We start from the raw sequence: 18,515 nt of genomic DNA, 5'->3' as shown, positions 1-18,515 counted from the left end.
GGCAGCTGGGCTGGCAGGGAGACAATCCCCAGGGCTCAGGGGATTGTCGGGCTCTCCTGCCTCTGCCTGCGGCTCCTTGCAACCCAGGCAGTTAGCGGGGGGCCCCTTCTGTCCCCCTGCCCTGCTCCGTCCTCCCAGCAACAAACTGGGGCGCGAGTGTGTCTGCCCCAGCTCAGTGCAGACCCCGCGATGGGGCTGCTGGTCCTGCCGCAGGGGAGCCCGAGGGTCTCTAGGAGAAATGATGTCCTGAAATGCTCCTGGCCCTGCTTCAAATCGCTGCCCGTAATGAGGAAGAGGAGTCGGGGTCCCCTGGCTCATGTAATGCCCTTTTAACCCTGCGTGCTCCCACCACACCCCGCAGCTGGGCTATCTCCTTGTCTCCTGATGGTCCCACTGGCACTGCGCGCCAAGGGCAAGGCTCCCTTTGGAAAAACCTACACCCAAGCTACAAGAGGGTTCCTCCGAGAAGCGAGCCCCACGGCCCCCGCCTCCCACGCCGTGGCCTGACGCCCAGAGAGCAGCGTGGCACCAGCGCCCTTCTCCCTCGGACCCCACTGGCCCCACGTCTGCTCCAGACCTCAGCAGTTTGTTGGCAAGCAAGTCACAGTGCTGGGAGGGGGGGACAAAACAACCCCATGAAAGATGATGCACACCTGGTAGGAAAGGGTGGGTGAGAAAGAGAGGGAATGGCCTTTTTCCCCCCAGGAATTACATCAGGAGGGATTTCTAGCCTTCTATTTATAGCAGGAACTGGCTGACCAGCAATAAATAAATATTCTCTCATGGAAGAGGCCTGCTGCAGTGGGCAAGAACTCTGGAGAGACCCACGGTACCTGATATTTGCCTTGGTGGGGACAGGTCACCCCCACTTAACACCAAAGCTTCCCAGAAAATTCCTCCCTAACTGGGTCTCTCCCTTCAACAGAAATTAATTTGCTGGCTCCTGGTTTGGCAAGAAGAGCAAGAAGCTGAATTCTTTCCTTTGGACCAGATGGTAGAGCTTTGGAGAAAGGCAGCGATGGGGAAACGGGGACATCAGGGAGGACAGAGCCGGTCAGTCGTGACAGACCCTCCATAAAGCACCGACTCTTCTTCCAGCCCTGGCGTGGGGAGCCGGGACGGATGCACCCGCTCCAGGAGTTGGCAAAGGGGCTGCGCTGGGCACACGAGGGCTCTTACTCCGAACCAGGTAAGGAGGAACCAGCGCTGCCACCACGTCAGTATTGGAGATGATTGCTATTGATGGCCAGGTAGGTGGGAAGGAAGCGGAGAATGCCAGGAATTTGGAGGCGATGCCGGCACGCGAGCTGTCGGCGGCACTCCCTAGCGACCCAGGCTGTCGGAGCTGCCTCCTGAGTCAGAGCTCCTGCTCCTGCTGCGGCTGCTCCTGGGGCCCGAACTCCGGCTGCGGCTCCTGCCCTCGGTGCTGCTGCTGCTCCAGCTGCGGCTCCGGCTTGTCCGGTAGCTGGAGTAGCTCCGACTCCGGCTCGGGGAGCGGCTAAAGCTGCTGTACCAGGAGGAATAGCTGCTGGCGCTGCTGGAGGAGGGACTGGGACGGTAGTAGGGGATGGGGCGTTTGCGGGCACTGTGGGGACAGAGACACGTGTGTTAACAGCAAAACAAGGACAGGTTTGCTGCCAAAACCTCCAAAAAGCACTGCTTAGCCTGCACAACACTCCCCAAAAATTTGACTGTGTTTATTTAAAAGAAAAAAAGAGCGAGCTCAGGTAACTGACAGGCCTTGGGATTCAAACCACCCAGGGGAGTCCCGGCTCTGAGTTCACCTGCCTTTTTTCTTTGATGTAGATGAGACCCCCCCTTCCTCCCTCAGCCCCTAGCTGGAAATCCCCAAGCTCTAGGAGGGGCGGAAAGGCCGGCTCATCAGGCTCAGGGAAACCAGTCTCCTCCTGGAGCAACCTCCGCTGGCAAGGGCTGGGACCCACGGACAGCCCACATCCTCCCCAGGGAGCCCCGGCTGAGCCTGTCTCCAAAAGATGGGACCGTGTCCCCATACCTCGTGATGCGCCGAGCTTCAAGGTGGCTGGGAGAGTCTCTCCGGCGTTTCCTCAGGGGCGAATAGGACTGCCGCCGCCGCCGCCGGGCGCGCTCCCTGTGCGGCTCCTTCTCACCGGAGCCGTACTTGTGCTCTCGCTCGCGGTCTCTGGGGAAGGCACAGATGGGAAAATGTCACTGCTGGGTTTTGTGGGGTGGGTTTTGGACGAGGAGGCAATGATCCATGGAGGCACAGATGAGCGAGGGGCACTCAGCTCCAAAAGGGACCACTCTAAGCAAAGTGCTCTGGTGGCATCAGCCCTGCACACGCTGACTTAGCTTGACAAAGAGACACTCATCTGGCTGGACAGATGGACACCCACAAATTGTGTCTGGGGGTTTCAGCAGTGACTCCTGGTGGCCCTGTGCTGCCCAGCTTCCATGTACCTGTGTATGTGAATGCACTCTGTTTAGCTCTACTACAATTGCTCTTGCTGGCCATGCTGCAGAAGCAGGTGAGAACGCCCCTGCCAGTCGGCCCCACGAGAGCAGAGGGCCCCCGGTATCCCTGCAGGGCTGTGCAGCTCTGCACGCCTTGCCAGAAGGAGTGCCGGTGTTGCTATGGGTTTCTCCTTCGTTAAATTCCTGTACACGTCAGCACAGGCCCTTCCGTGGAGCGTAGCTGACTTCATACACCCTCCTCAACGCCATCTGCAAAGCAACATGTTACAGGTCACAGGCCTGATTGTCGCACACAGGAAATATTCTCCTACACCACTGCAAGGATTGTCGCAGCCTGCAAGAATCAGATCCTGAGGATGCAGCATTTTAAGGGTGCAAAACGTTCACAGCAGCAAAGATGTTACCAGGAAAACCTGCCCAAAGGCACCTCTAGGGCTGAGCTGTGACTTGTGTTTTCTATGGGGTGTGAAGGGACAAGAGTTGCCTGGACTTTGTGTGAGTGCCAGCATGAGGGTACCTGGCATCTGCCCACGCAGCAAGGGCACTTCCCAGGGCCCGACAACTCTTTGCTGGAGCCAGGACTCTGAAAAGCAGAGTGTCTTTCTCTACTGCAATAAGATCCCTCTCTGACTCTGAATAAGATCTTCCCCTGCTGCAGGGGCTGCTGGCTGGCACGGGCTTCTTGGGCAATGAAAGCTGTGGGCAGCCAACAGGAGCCCAACGCTCTGCCCACCGTTCACACCAGCATGTTAGAGGGGTGCTCCCTGGGTTTTCCTATGAGGCATCTTCCACCCGCATGAGACCCTGGCAAACACCCCCGAGCAGCCATCTGTGCTCTCCTGGCTGCACAGCGTGTCTCTCGCAACGGCTCAGAGCGGAGCAACAGCCGCTGCGTATGCCACGCGCTCCGAGCGCGAGATATCACGATGCTGATCTCCCAGCAACCCACTTCCAGAAGTGCTTCGTGTGAAATTGCCCTGAATCAGCGCAGGGCAGTCCTTGGATATAGGAAATCCACTTTTCCCACAGAAAGAGAAAGGCTCAACTCTGGGCTCTTCCCTCTGCAAGCAGCACCAGCTCCGGAGCAACAAATGGTGAGAAATTTCCAGTGGACTGAAGGCCAACGTAATATACTGCCATATGTCTTACTCCGTGCCCTGCTGCTCCCTCACCTCGGTGCTGAGGACTCAAGCACCCAGGGAGGAAGCTGAGGAGCAGTTTGGGGCTGGCAGGAGCCAGCGAGCATGCTGGAGTCAGTGGGAGAGCGTGAGCAGCAGATATCACATCAGGAGACAGCTGTACCTGCTCGGGCTGTAGCGGGAGTAACTGGGGCTCCGACGAGGCCTTGAACTCCTGCTCCCAGGACTTTTTTTGCAGGATTTGGAGGAATAGCTGGGGGAACGTGAAGAAGACCTGGGGACAGGCAAGAACCATAAAGAAGTTAAAGATGCTGGAAGGTGAGGCTGTACCAGCGTTCTCCGAATCTGGGTTCATGGGGGAAGAGATGCCCCATATTTCACGGGCTCGGATCAGCTCTGTATGGCCAGTTCGCCCCAAGCCACGTGGATCCCGAGGCACCCCCAAACTCTCACACCTCCTCCTGCAAGGAGCCTGCCAGCCTGCAAGTTAGACATTGCCCAGGATCACAGAGACAGCCATTTTACAGCCTTACCTCTTTCCTGAAGAGCAGGATCTGCTTCGGGAATACCTGGGAGAGGCTTTGCAGTGCGAGGAGCGGGAGCGGCTGGAGCGGCTGGAGCCAGGCGAGGATCTGCCCGTGCTGGTGTACGACTCGCTGCGGGAGCACGGCCTCAGCGAGGAGCTGTGGGCTGGGGAGGGGAGGAAGTTTCGCTTCTTCTCCTCCGAACAGCTGAGGCACAAGGACAGGCACCCTCTGTGAACACATATTGGGACAGTCATTGAAGCTGTGGCTGAACTGGGACCATGTTCCAGCCAACAAGTACTCCCGTCCTCCCCCATTCCCCACCTGGGGATAAAAAAGACCTCCCAGTTCCCCAGGCTGCTGTTGCAGGAGACCCCTGTATGTGTGGGTCAGAGTCCAAGAGCTCACTCTCCAGGCTGTGCCAGGGAAGGGCTGTGGAAGAGATCTCAGATGGCACGAGAGCTCTTCTGCCCCATGCCCGACACACCAGAGGGGTCTGTTGGCAGAGCCTGGGTCAGGCCAGCAAGCAGTGCAGGTCCTGGGGACGGAGCGAGGCGAGAAGTGCTGGAGCAAGAAAAAGCCGGAGCGTGGCGGGGCAAGCGCCAGTGCTCCAGCCTGGCTGTGGAGCAGCACAAGCGGGCACGTCCAGCTGCCTTTGGACAGGGCTGTGTGAATTCCTCTGCTTCCAGAGGCGCCCTGGGTATGAAGGAGAGTTGGAGCCCAGCAGCGAGGCGGCCTCCCAACAACCTGGCCAGCTGCAATCCCAGCTCCACCCATGTGAAGGCAGAGTTATCCCACTGGAGTCACAATGTGAAAAGTATTTACAGTCCTAAAATTTTAACCCTTTGACTGAAAATCGAGGGCTTGTTCTTCCAAACACCAGTTCCCCTGGCTCCCTCTCCTCTCTAATTCAGTGCTCCCACCTCCAGACCACATCCTGGCTCTAACTTTGAGCATTTAAGACCCGAGGGCCTGAGCTGGAAGAGCTCCCTAACACCACTGCCCGAGCACAGCCTTGGGTACCAGTCACCGCGCTTCAGTACCTGCATCCCAGCATCACCTGGCAAACCCCCAGGAGTGGGAGGCAGTGATGGAGGCTGGCATGTACACCCTTCTCCTGATGATGACCTGTGGCACTGGGTGGTGGTTTGGCTTCTGTCCCCCACCCTGATGCCCTGTGGCCCCAGCACATAGAGCTGCTTCTGTGTTATCCCGCAGCCAGCCCCTCGCTGTGCTCCCCACCTGCTGGAGATGCTATCTTGTCACCCAGGACCAGTCCTGAATGAGCTGGGAAGGGGCAGGCTGGATTTGGTTCATTAGACAAGTGAAAGAACAGCCTGTGATGGTTTTAGCAAAAATGAACTCTGCTCCCCTTCCCCACAGTAAGTGGAGGGGGAGAATTAGCACAGCAACCACCTGATGCACCTTTCAGACTTGGCCCAGAAGGGCCAGCCACTCTTTTCTTTGACATGGTCATGTCCAGCTGAGCTGGGCTGTGTTCAGGACACAGCTGCACCCAGGGCCAAACTCTCATTGACCACGTTAATGCCAGAAGAGCCAGCAAAGGCAACGTCCAGGGGCACGATGGCTGGGTTTTCATCCTCCTCCTCAGGCTACAGCATTGGGCATTGCTGGGTTGTGGACTCCAGACTCACAAGACCGCGGGTCTGATTTATATCTAACTGCCTCCAGACCACAAAAACCTCCCTGCCAGCTCACCACTGCAACTGGCGAGCAGGCAGGAGATACAGAGCAACAACGTACCAGGTATTTGGCTGCTGGCAGCAGCTACTGGTAATCACTGACCTTCGGTCTTGTCCCTGGGCATCTGGAGACAGATTTTCCAAAGCTGTTCCCTTGGTCTGGGAAGAGCAAGTGGTGAAGGAATTTCCTGAATCAGAGCTGTTATCGCTGTTGGCCAGTTTGGGCTTCCCGGATGAGAAGGCATGGCCAAAGCCATCATGGACTAGACTTCTTTTCTCCTGGCTGTCCTTTGACCTGGACGAGGTCGTTTGAGTGGAGGGAGGGGAGGAAGTATCGTTTCCTGAGTCATATTCATGATACTCTCCGTTGTGGCTGGCTAGGTTGCCAGGCGAGCTGTCTGCTTTGGTAAAGAGGTCAGCAGAAGACCCTGACTGAGAGATCTGAAAGCAAAAAAGCCATTTGGCATTGTTTGAACGGTTTTTTGGAGGGGTTGCTTTTGAGTTTACTTTGCTTTTTTTTTTTTTTTAAATAAACCCAGAAATTTTACCATCATGATGCACTGAAACAAAAGGAAAGGAAAGAAATAAAGTAAGAAAGAAAGAAAGAATAAGAAGAAAGAGGAGAAGAAAACAAAAGCACATATCCCTGAAAGAAATCCACGTAAGAAGAAACTTCTTTTCCCCCTGCTATGATAACGGAAAGATTTAGAGACCATGCAAAGAGTATCAGCATGCGATACATGTTAAACAAAAGATTTCAACAACGTAAACGGGCAACCAAAGAATCAAAATAACTAACTAAATAAAAAAGGTGTAACAGAGGACAAAGCCCTTATTTAACCTTAAAGAAGGGGAGGGGAAAAAAAAAAAAGAAATGGCAATATAAATGTAAAACCCTTACATAATCCTTGGAATGAAAACCAAAATAAAACAAAATCTTAAATGAGTGAATTTTTTAAGCTTCCTTAATAAAGAGGCTGAATGAATGTCACTAAAATAAGCAAAGAAAAATCAAATCAAATCAAACTAAGGGCTTCTGTACAAAGTAAAAACTGGTAAATAAACGAGCTTATCACTTTGAAACAAAAAAAAAAGGAAAAAGAAAAAGAAAAAAGGAGGGGGAGGGAAAAAAAAATCCCTCTGGAAATAAAAGGTATACAGATACTTCTTTGTGTGCTTTTTTCCCCCTGAAGAAGATATAGCTAATGCGCTCGAGTGACCTCTAATAAATTCCCTGGTGTCTTGCGGATAGCATCCACTTACCCATCAAGAACTCCTCCTTTAGTAGGTAAGGTGTAAGAAAAAAGGAAGAGCGGGCAACATAAGTCCATCATTAGAGTCTCAAATTACATGAAAAAAACATAAACCCTCTCTTCAATCCACACTGCCAACTGTTCGCTCGCCTCCTCTATGCAAATGTCACGACTGCTTTTTGTCTGCTTGCCTGTCTCGCTTATTATTCATTTTTGTTTCCTTCTGCTTTAAATCAGCCCGTCCAGCCTGTTCCTGCAGGCTGCTCGCTTGTGCTGAAAAGTCGCAGCTTGCACTAAACCCCCTTGGGTTTCATGGAAGTGACAAAGAGAACTCAAGTGAGGGAAGAAGTAAAAAAAAAATAAGTAGAGGAAGAAAAAATATCCCTCTCTGCACTGCGTTGGAGACCTGTGGGGAAGGGGCTGACAGCCCAGCTCCTGCCAGCCTCGGCGTGGGGTTCAACCGTACCCTGGCTGGGCTTCGGTGGGATGCTGAACCTGATGGAGCAAGTACAGACCCCAAACCCACACTGGCTGCCCTGGGCAGGGCTGATGTCCGGGACTCTGAGCACCACCAAGGGGATTTACATCATTTGAGTATTTTATAGTTCAGTTTAACTCCACTGGCATTTGCCTGAGCCAGTCCAGGAATGTGCTGGCACTGGGAGTGAGGCTACGTTAGTGTGTACGTTTGCCCTTGCAGTGGGGTGAGAATTAGGGCCAAACGTTGACCTGGCACGTCTGCAGTCTTGTGTGGCCTCTTCCTCTCTCACTCAGATGCTCTGCTTTTCTCATTCCCACCCGGAAGGTTTGGCCCAGGGTCCTCAGAGCATGGACAGACATGTTTGGTTCCTCCAACGCCATCCCAGCAAGCCGTGCTCCCTCAAACACCTGCACACGTGCTCCCTCACCCCTTGCTCTGGGGCGTGCAACACCCTCCCTCTACACCACACTCTCCACACTGGGGACCTGGGCCATGCCCTTACAAACCTGGAGTATTCTGAGCCGAGAAAACCACATGGCAATGTTGATAATATCTCAGGGAGCAGAGGAGACCTGGATCAGCTGTCACACAGCAGGGACAGGGCCGGCGCCTTTGGAGAGCCCAGCCCTGGGTGGGCTGGCACAGGGACAGGGCTTTCTCATCCACAGAGGGGCTTCAGACCCAGCCTGTGTCACTGTTTGCATGGAGCTCCTTCATGACATCAGACGGTGCCTTCATGTCTACCCTCCCACTGGTGGCATCTGATCTGTGTCCCCTGGGGGGTTGCTCTCTACCTTGTTCAAGAGGTGCTAACTGGGACAGGGATGGCCGACTCGGACACACGTGCTGGACCAGCAGCGACTGAACCCAGAGTGGAGCTACCAACACACACAGCGACTGTCAGCACACAGGCTGTGGAACAACGACCACCCACATCCTCAAGCTCTGAAAACACCTGGAGTTGGAGGATTCCCAAGTATTTCCTACTCTTGCCAGAGAGAGGCGTTACTGTTTCTGGGATAAGGGATAGAGAGACAGGAATTAGTTCATCCCAGCAAATCCATACTGGAGCTGGGGGCCTCCCCCATCCCCACCTCACATTAACTTCTAAGCCATGCTCAGTCCCAGCTCGGAGGCATCGGGAGCCCCAGCAGCAGACATGGGAAACAGAGTGATCCGTCTTCACTAGCCAACTTGCACCTTCAATGCAGAAGCCCTGGCCAGAGCAGAAACTTCTCCCAAATGTTCCCAGCTAGGAATGAGTGGAGACACACATCACAAGTCCTCATTTCAGCATCTGGTACTGCTCCTTGCTACTTCTCAGCTCTAGCACTTCTCTACCAGTGCTTGTTTACTCCAGTAGAAACTGGAATGTTAAAGAAGCATAAAAGAGGCAGGTGTCTGTCTCTCCTCTGTTTTTCACCAATTCCTTCTGAAACTCTGATGGCATATCCAGAGTCCTGAGAGAACTGGCCTCCATGTTACAAACTCAGCCAGATCCCAGAAGATACAGGATTGCACTTTCAAATGTGGCACCAGATTTGTTTTTAAAAGCTGGGCTATGGTTTGCATTAGATTTGAACCATAACCCAGAGATAATCAGCTTTTGACCACCTTTCAATTACAGACATAAAACCACCATGTGAGGTACCTGGAGTGGGCATGGGGCTGCTCTGAGGGATGCTGACGCCAGCATCGCATGCACAGACACCTCGCTCCTGTTCCCTCCCAAACTAAACCAAGAGGCCTTTATTTCTGCCAAGAAATACAGCAGTTCCTTGGCATTTCTAAAACAGCTTTTTAAGACTGCTGCTGGGACCTAAGATGCAAGCTCTTGCTTTGCCTTTGCCGAAGTCTACCTTCAAAGTAGCAACTGTTGTCAGCACATCACAAGATCTTTCAAATGATAGGGGGGGGGGAGGGGGGGGAGGTCAACAAGCTCCTCTGTAGGTCAACATCTGTGGTGGCAGCACTCTGGGAAGAGGCAACATGTGGATATTAGTGAAATATGGAGCCCATGGTCCTTGTGAGGACTGGAGGGTCTGGTCTGAGCAAAGAAGGTGCCAAGGTGAGGGGCAGCAGCTTCACAGCCCCACCACCTTGAGGCACCAGGCTGCAGCCAGTAGCTTCCTGGGGGCTCCGGGGACATTTCTGTCCTGTGGCAAGAGCCAGGACAAGCCTCAAGACACTCAACTCGCCTGTCTGCTCGGAGACAGATTCCCCATCTGACCACCTTGGCTTTGCTTCTGGTCTCATTTTACTGCTTCCGAAAGGCACACCAGCCACTCGAGATGGAAACCGAGCGCCACATCTGAAAACACTGTGCGCAGCTCAATTGGATTCTAATGGCTTTTTATTTTTCTAGAGTGTCTCAAAAAGAGTCTGCTCTTTCATGAATCTAATTTTCTCTATGTGAACATTCGGATTTTTTTCCCCCCTCTCTAACAGTAATTAAATAATCTCAGTGAACTTTGCTTCCTCCAGCTTTCAGCAGGGGACCTACTCCTGCCCTCAGGGGAACCCGAGATATATATTTATTGAATTGTTTTTGTTTCAAATCATTATTTAATCAAGACGAAGGGGGAGTAGAAATGAGGCCCTCACTCCTACTCCAGACTGTAATTTTGAGTGCGGTCCTAGACCAAGAGGCAATGCAGTCTAATAGGTTACAAAAATACAATCACTACTCGTCTTCCAATTAAACCGAACGAGTCCATCTACTGTGCTGCAAGCAGCCCTCAGGCTGAGACTAGACATCATCTCAGCCATGAGGGGACCGAGACCCATCACCGAGCACCATGGGACAGCCTCACTTGGAGCTGGAGGATTTCTTTTTTCAGTCTTTTTTTTCCCCTCTTCTTTTGCAACTCACTTCAAAGTGGAGTTGATTTCTTTTTCAGAGGTGCATAATGTCTCCCTTTCTCTCTTTTTCTGTGCATTGTAATAAGGAATAAAAAAAACCCCACTCGTGCCAATGACCCCAGTGGTGTCGGGAGCAGCACCTGCTGAGAGGGGCTGCTGGGGGGAACAAGGTCCTGTGCCTGGTCTGAGGTACCTCCATCTCCCAGAGATGGGGGAGGTCTTCACCTGGGGGAAATGGGCTCACCTCTGCTGAGGATTTGCTCCAGCTGAAAAGCCAACCTCTTATTACGGGAATAAAAAAAATAGCAGTGCTGCAGGAATACAACATAACCCCTTTTTGCACAATTATGAATTCGTGACTCAAGGAATATGGAATGGAAAATATTCTGTTTTCTTGCTAGATGGAGATTTCAGGGTGAGGTTTCCCTACCACAAGGGCTAAGCTGAGTCCCGGAGCACAGAGGCAAAAACACGACTGTCCCTGCAAGGTCAGAGCTTGGGTTACCTGGGGCTGGCCAGCAACTCTGCTGAGCAGCCTGGCTCGCAGCTCCATTGCTGGAGGCAAATTCCCTAGAATGCCAGGCAAAGGTTTGCTCCTTCATAAAGATCTTTTCAGCCTGCTGGGATGCAGCCAATGTTGTGTGACGCAGGCCAGAGTGTCCCCAGCTGGGCTCGGGCCAGGCTGGCACTGCTTTGGAGCAAGGGTTTGCCTTCCACCACCTCCTTTGGTACCTGGTGTTGAGCACAGCCCTCCCATGGCTGCAGGTATCCCTCTCCTTCACTCCAGGCTGCTGGCCTCCCTGTGGTCCCAGTGCTGAGCTGCAAATTTACCAGACAATAACCAGGGGTAACCTCAGTCCCTTCGCTGGGAGGGGAGAAAAAGCAAAAAGAGAACAACGTCCATATTTATGGAAGGCTTTGCCTTTCTGCACCTCAAGGGCCCTAGCTGTTGTCAGAAACACAGTGCCTAACAGTTAAAATAATAGCTTTTCTTATGTGAACCAAAACCCAGGCTAGAAAACAGCGCAACAGCAAGCCCATACACAGGTCTGCGACAAGGATCCCCGAGCCATCCTGCACACGCCAGCCCCTGCACAGCATCTCCCCACTTCTACCTTTCTGCAGGCACACGAGCACTATTTGGAACAACCGTACCCCACTGAGCCTCGCTGAAAATTTGGCTCAAGCCTATGCTGATTTGCGACCTCGTAAACGAGTTTCAGTGGAAGCAAAGGAGCTGGCAGGGCAAGCGTCTGCAGCGCACAGTGATCTTCATCAGGTACCACGAAGGCGATTAGACTCGTCCCCTGCAGGTATTTATATTGCACAGTGGCACGTAATACACCTGTACCGGTGTGGAATAAAGCACAGCAGTGGGTTAGGGGTATTCTGCTCAAAAATAGATGCTGCGTATCACCCACAGTGTCTCTGCATGCTGAGGCACAGCCCCACAATCCTGTTCTCAACAGGTGGCTATTGCAGCTGCATGGGATTAAAGGGAGGAGGAGAGGGAGAAGGTTGGAAATTCACTGCTGAAAAGAGAAGTAGCAGGGAACTTTGGGGTGTTTCTGCATGTGTGCACGCGTGTGCGTGCATCAACTTATGCATGAAGGCAAGAGGGAAGGAAGCAGCAAGGTAGGTGCATGGGCAGGGCATTCTTTTGTAAGCTTTGTTCCTCAAATTACAGGTAGACCTAGTCAGAAAATGTGGCTGTTCTAGTAGAAAGGAAGGAGAACAAACTGGGGGGTAGACGTGGCAGAATTTACTACAAAATACTTCAACTTTTCGGAAGGAAAAGAATATAGAATAAAAATCAACTTTAAAAGCAAAATCTTTGATTTGGAAATGCTATAGCATTACCTCATAGGAGTTTGTGGATCATCTCTCTGGGTCTCGTCTCCCTGTCGGGATCCTCCCTGGACAATCCCTTTGCTCTGGAGATACGACAATGATCTCCCAGGTAAGGATGGTTTGGCCTGGAGGCTCCGGCCAGAGGGATGGGCAGGGAGTGGGACACACCAGCCCTCACAGAGGACTGAAGCATGGCATTTTTGAATTCAAATTCCGTAATTTTCCACAAAATCTGTTCTTTTCCAGTAATTTATTTTTGATAAGTGATCAACATTTTCTGCAAGAGCACATTTTCATTTCATAACACATCCAGGCTGCTCTCAAAGTGGATTCTGACAGAACTAAGCTTATTTATAGAGCAACCATTTGACTCACAAAAAGGAAAGGCATCAAAGAGTTGTGTATAGCCACTAATAAATGAGACTACAAGATCCCATTCCAGTTTTTCCTCGCCAATTTTGAGAACATGATATGTAATGACCTGATTCAGAAAAACTTAACCACTTAACCAGGGGCTTCAATTTAAACAGGTGCTTAAATGTGCTCTTGAACTATGTCCCAAGAGAGCATACTTCTTTTTGGGAACAAAAGGACACTAGTGGGCTGCATCCTAAAGGTACTGATGCATTTCAGTCATTCAAACATTTGCCTGTGTTATTAACCCTTACTGAGAAAGAACACAGCAGGGGCCTGATGACTTTTCCTTTGCATCCATTCCCTACATCTGTAACTATAAAGCTCTGATTTTCCCTGCCCTGCAGCTTGTGTGCTCATTTACCCCAAGCGAAGCAAGCGGAAAGGGGAGTGCAGCATGCTGGAGTTTATCTCATTTTAAAGCTTTTACAGTTTTAAATTAGAGTTTACTCTTGCTCAGGGAACAGAACAGCTGGCAGTTGGCCTCACAGGACCCAGGGAGCCTGGCTTCAGAGAGACAAAACCCTGTACCAATTACAAACCAGGCTTAGACTTGAAAACGTTTATGTAAAATATGTGGCTTGAACTAAAAAAAAAAAAACAACAAACCAACCAACACCCTGGTGGTGACATGATTCAGTCTTTGGCTGGTTGGGTTTTTTTGAGGAGAGCTCTTAACTCATTCCTACCTTCCTAAGCTGGCAGAGGGCAACGTCCCAGGCTTGTGGCAATAAAAGGTTCATAGCTTGTTATTCCTTCTTTGCACGTGCACACGCTGTGAAGCATGGTGTGCAGGTTCTGCTATTCACACTCTACCTCACATGGTTTTCTAAGCAGTGACTCACATGTGCACTACACACTCACGAGGTGTATTTAACGAGAGCAAATATGCACATCCCTAATGTTGAGGGACAGCTTGTGCCTGTCTGTACCCACAGATAATCTCTGTGCATTTTGATCGGAACGCTGTCGGTGCGGGTGAGCAGATAAAGTCTCTCCTCCTGCTGGCACTATCTATCTCATATCTGATGGAGCTACCGCGTGTGGCTGAGCTATTTCCAGTGGACCGCTGGGCCTAAAGGAGAAAAATCAATCAGCTCCCCATTATATACCACTTTGGGGCTTGGAGGACTCTATACTCAAGACACCTCTGAAGTTACACATCCACACATGTGAGTACCAGATTCTGCACTACCTTGGGTCCCGTGTAGCAATTTATCTCTCCAGAATGCCTAGCAGATACCAACACCATGATCAAAGAGCATCACACCTCTGCTTTGTGGCTGCTGGGAACGAAGGAGAAACGTGCCATGGAAAAGGAAGACTTCATATCAATCTGTATCTAATATTTCTCTCCATCTCTTGCTCCCTCAATTCTAATGCATGTATTATATCATCTCTTTCCATGTATATGGAAAAACATCCCAAGGCACTGAGCCTGATTTTACCCTTGGCTGAACATGCAGTTCCCATTAGCATCAATGAGAGCTGCTCATAAGTTCCAAATTTGGCCCCTGGGCTTGTCAGTCCAGAGCAACAGTGATCCTAGAAGGATCCTGACAGTCAGAAAACATCCCCTGCCAATAATCACCAACTCATTAAATGTAAATGTTTCTTTTATATACGTTTGATTCCCTTTCTTCCCCTGAAGGACTAAACTTTTGGACATGGAGACCAGTGAATTAAGTTCACATCCAGCTGAGCAAAGACTGCATAGCAAACACTTCCCTGTAAAATATCATTGCTGAAGGCCACTTTTTTTTTGTTAAATGTCCTCAATTCATTATTCATAGGCTACAGCCTTTGCAAATTTTTCCCCTCTCCAGCCCCACCCTTGGTGTGAAAGTGCTGAAGGATGGAATGACTTTAAGTATGTTGGAGAACAGCACCATTAATAAATAATACAGTTTTAACCAACTTTGTCTAACATCACTATAATTGAGTTATAAAAATTTCATATCAGATTTCTTGCCCAGATTCCCGTAGCTAGGTCAAGCAAAGAAGCACCATGTGTAATACTTACTACTTCCTTCGGAGACAGGAAGCTGTAGAACGGGAGGGTTTGGCTGGCTTTTTGGCTGGCCTGAACCTCTGCAGAGGAGCTTTGCTTTGCCGTGATCTTTGAACGGTGCCGGGAGCGTCTTTGCCGTGTTTTACGCCCTTCCTCCCGAGACCTGGCTCTGTGCCTCCAGAAGACATGAACAGCCAAACCGTTATTCCGCAGTATTGCAGTAGTAGTGCCCAGTAACAGCTCCATACAAACCCTTGGCACGAGGCCATTGCGTGTGGGAGACGGTCTTCCACATGACTACTCTATGGAGTCATGAGGGAGAGAAAAGGGGCGTTTTGCTTTTCTACTCTTTTAAAAAAATATTTTGCATCCAGGCTTTGGACCTTAACCTCAAATTTCAGCTCCAATTCATGATTTTATAATGGCTCAAGGCAAACCATATTTCATGGTCTTGAATGTCCCACTGATGAGACAGATGAAGAGAAGACACACTCTGCTCTTAAATGAACACCCCTCCAATTACTGTTTGCATTCCTCTCTCCACTGATCATCAGCTTTTCATAAGAAAATTCCCAGTAGTTAGGAGTGAAGTGGGAGAGTGGAGATGGTTTGTTCATAAAATCAAGCGCTTTCAGAAAATATGAAACATGAACTCATGATGCGTATAAACTCTGTGATTGCTGTTGCAGTGATGCCGGGTCTAGCACCAGCATCCTCTTAGCTGGCCCCAGGATGCATCTGTCATCCACAGGACTGAGATTTTAATCAGGTCAAAGACAGTGGCTTTAGAATGCCATGGGCAAATATTTCCATTGCCAAAACCAAGTTTAAGGGTTTCCTGGGACATCAGCAGTACAGAGCCCTTAGGCTGGGGAAGGGAGACTAGGCTGGAATCAGCTGTCATGGGCTGATCATCAGCCATGGGGATTAGAAGTGACTGCTGGACCAAAAAACTGCAGCCACTGCTCCTCGAGCCAAAACCCTTCTACAGCCGAGACCACAAGTAGCTCTACCCCCAGTATGTGACATTGCTGCTACCAGAATGGGTTGTGGCTCTGCACAGAGAGTTTGTGGGTCACACAAGCTACTGCAATCACGTCCTTGAGCCCACCACGAAGTGCTGCAGAACACCCAGCTCAGGGAGCGGTGACGTTACCTGCTTCGGCAGCTGGGGGAGCGGGAGTCGGAGCTCTCTGAGCGAGAGTGGCGGTGGCGATGGCGGTGAGATTTCCGAGCGCGCCCACGAGAGCTTTAAGAAGCAGAGAGGAAAACCATCGTTAGGCTAGCAGGCTGGGGGATGCAAGAGCCAGCAGCTGGAGGCTGAAGTCGATAACATTCAAATCAGAAGGAAGAGATTGGCGCATGAAACATTGTGCAGGACACCAAGGCATGAGGAATTCTCCATCCCTCCATAGCTACACTGACATTAAGGCAAGCCATCTCACCAAGATCTATGCTAGCATTTTAACTACAAGCTATTAGGTTGGCTCTGTAGCCTGCTGGGGGAAGATGTATGGACTAGCATGCAGGAACACAGCAGACAGCACCAATCCTTTCTGTTTTCAAGACCTTAAAGAGTTGCATGCTTGCCCTTCATCCTGCAGCCTACCCTAAGACAGCCAGGGACCTTCCCATTGCTGAGCCTCACTGCAGGAGCACCAGCCCTCTGGGCAAAGCTCCAACCCTCCCATTTCTTACTCCAACCCTCTCTGTAGCACAGGCTCCTTGTTAAAAAGCAGATGCAGAAGGATGGGTTCCAAATACAGCACACTCAGTAACAGCCAGCCTTCCTCAGCTCTCCAGGTGGGAAGGTCCAGCCAGTCCTATGGTTGTATATAAACATGAAGCCCAGCTTCCCTAACTGCAGCCTGTGCTGTGCGTGGCTCCTGCTTGAGGGGCAGGACCATTTTACCCGGCTTCTTAGAGGTGTCCAGTCACTGCTGCTCTCCCTTTTCCGACAAGGCCACGGGACAGTTAGCCTCAAACGTGGGCAGGGGCCCAGGTTCAGTGTCCTGCTGTGCTTCCCTTCGCTCCATTCAGGCTATTACTGATGGATTACCTGGTCCTATTGCTGAAGGGCCACTGTTGCCCATGCCAACAGCCGAAGTCCCACCTGCAGACAGCAGGGTGATGCAGGTGGCAGGCTACCCATCACCTTTGGCATCCATTCCCTCTCATCGTTGCCTACCACAGCAGTTATTTTAGATCTAGCAGTGTAACCATCTGCTCAGACTGGCAGCACTGTGCCAGCAGGCAAAACTAACGATGGGTTAGCTGATGGGACCAGTCCCATTTCCTGGCCGCGCTGTACCAGTCACTGGCAGCACGAATACGACCTGCTTGGACAGCATTTGCCAATTAGCTGCAATAAAAACTCAGCAAATCAATTGCGTGAGAACAGCATCTCCTTTAAGACAAAAGGACAACCTCCAGGGCAGTTGCTTGAACTCTGCCTGGCTGTTTTCTCTGGTACTTTCCACACTCTACGATTATGCTTTTAAAAACTTCATATTTTGGAATCCTTCCTTATTTCCATACAGCTGAAATCAGCAACACGAAACATCTCTCCCTCACATGGTGGATTTGTGTGAAAATCCCACGTTTGCACTTCACCCTCTGCGTCAGTCCCTCCAGTTTAAGAGTTCTCCCTTTCTGCAGAGGGAAAAACAGTCCTGTGTGATTTAGATAACCAGTTGCTTGACACAAAGATAAACCAAAGCAGTGTGACTACACAAAAATCCGGATCTGAGACTCACAGGATCTATCTGATCCACACCCAGGAGCAATAAGAGGGTTTGCAGAAGCCAGGAGTGGTTCAGCTCTGATTTGTGAGCTGAAAGATGAGAGCTAAAACGCCTCGGCTGGATTGTCCACAAAGAACAGTTAGAGCAGCTCTCGTTCCCCTAGGACAGCACATACCAGCAGGGCATCAGATCTTTGTTTTAACCACACCAGTAGGCTACTGCATACTGGCCAGTGGCACGTTGGGTTGGGAGACACCTGCTTTTACTGATAACCTAGGAAGCCTCAGTTTTACAACTGAGATTTCTGGGTGCATAGCAGCCCAGTTTAAGGGAAAGGGGAGGGGGAAAAAAAAAGTAGCTGTGCTACTGAACACGCAGAAATCAGAGAAAAGGAGATGGACTTCCTGTATGCAACAGAGACAGCCTGCACAGGCAGCACAACGTGCTCTGCACCTCAGGAATTCCCAGTCTTTTCAGTCCCAGTGTGTACTGGGGTGACACTGGTGGTGTCAGGGGTTATTGTCCCTCTGTCTCCTTTCTGCCTAAGAGCTAAAAGTTGTGTTGAGAAGAATTAAAGGGCAGGTCCTACTAATACCAAACAAACTAGGAGATTTCCATCTGCTAACTCAGTTTCTGTCTCTAGTAGGATATCCCAAGTGCCAGCAGAGCCAGCCAGAGGTTTGGTGCCCAGCGTTCAGTCCCAGAACACTTTCCTTGCTCTAAGAAGCCACAAGTTGCAATTACCAGGAGAAGATAGAGAAGGAAGCAGAAAACAGAGAAGCCTTACAGGCCTCCCTTCCAGCCCTGAGGAACCACATTTTATACCATACCCCTTGATCGCCCCACAGGACAAGAACTGTGCTCTGCTAACGCTCCAGGGCAGATGGGAACCTCAACCCCAGATTTTTGCAACCTCCATCACCTCCAAACAATCCCTTCTCTTCCCTAGTCCCCATTGCCTTCTGCTCCCATTCAGATATCTGGTTGTATTGTGTACCATGAGTAGCCCCTACCGTAACCTCCAAGAGCAGCAAACAAGGAGCTAAATCCCTTCTCAGTAAGAGTGTGCCAGCCTGCCC

General features: G+C 50.9%; 1 protein-coding gene across 3 annotated transcripts in view; it reads right to left on the bottom strand.

The window, feature by feature from the left end:
* Window positions 1–1,323: 1,323 nt before the first annotated feature.
* SRRM4 (serine/arginine repetitive matrix 4) overlaps window positions 1,324–18,515 on the bottom strand; it is a 44,448-nt gene continuing 27,256 nt past the window's right edge. For 2 of the 3 annotated variants that reach the window (XM_086623605.1, XM_086623606.1), the window contains 7 exons: window positions 15,849–15,941; window positions 14,705–14,867; window positions 5,924–6,261; window positions 4,127–4,348; window positions 3,757–3,867; window positions 2,015–2,161; window positions 1,324–1,585 (listed from right to left, as the gene is read on the bottom strand). In XM_086623605.1, coding sequence (XP_086479731.1) covers window positions 1,324–1,585; window positions 2,015–2,161; window positions 3,757–3,867; window positions 4,127–4,348; window positions 5,924–6,261; window positions 14,705–14,867; window positions 15,849–15,941 — 1,336 coding nt within the window. The remainder of the gene's footprint in view (window positions 1,586–2,014; window positions 2,162–3,756; window positions 3,868–4,126; window positions 4,349–5,923; window positions 6,262–14,704; window positions 14,868–15,848; window positions 15,942–18,515) is intronic. The other variant, XM_086623607.1, reaches the window with a different exon arrangement.

Source organism: Tauraco erythrolophus, chromosome 19 (assembly GCF_009769465.1).
Source record: "Tauraco erythrolophus isolate bTauEry1 chromosome 19, bTauEry1.pri, whole genome shotgun sequence".
Taxonomy (NCBI): domain Eukaryota; kingdom Metazoa; phylum Chordata; class Aves; order Musophagiformes; family Musophagidae; genus Tauraco; species Tauraco erythrolophus.
This window is presented reverse-complemented; position numbering and strand designations above follow the sequence as displayed.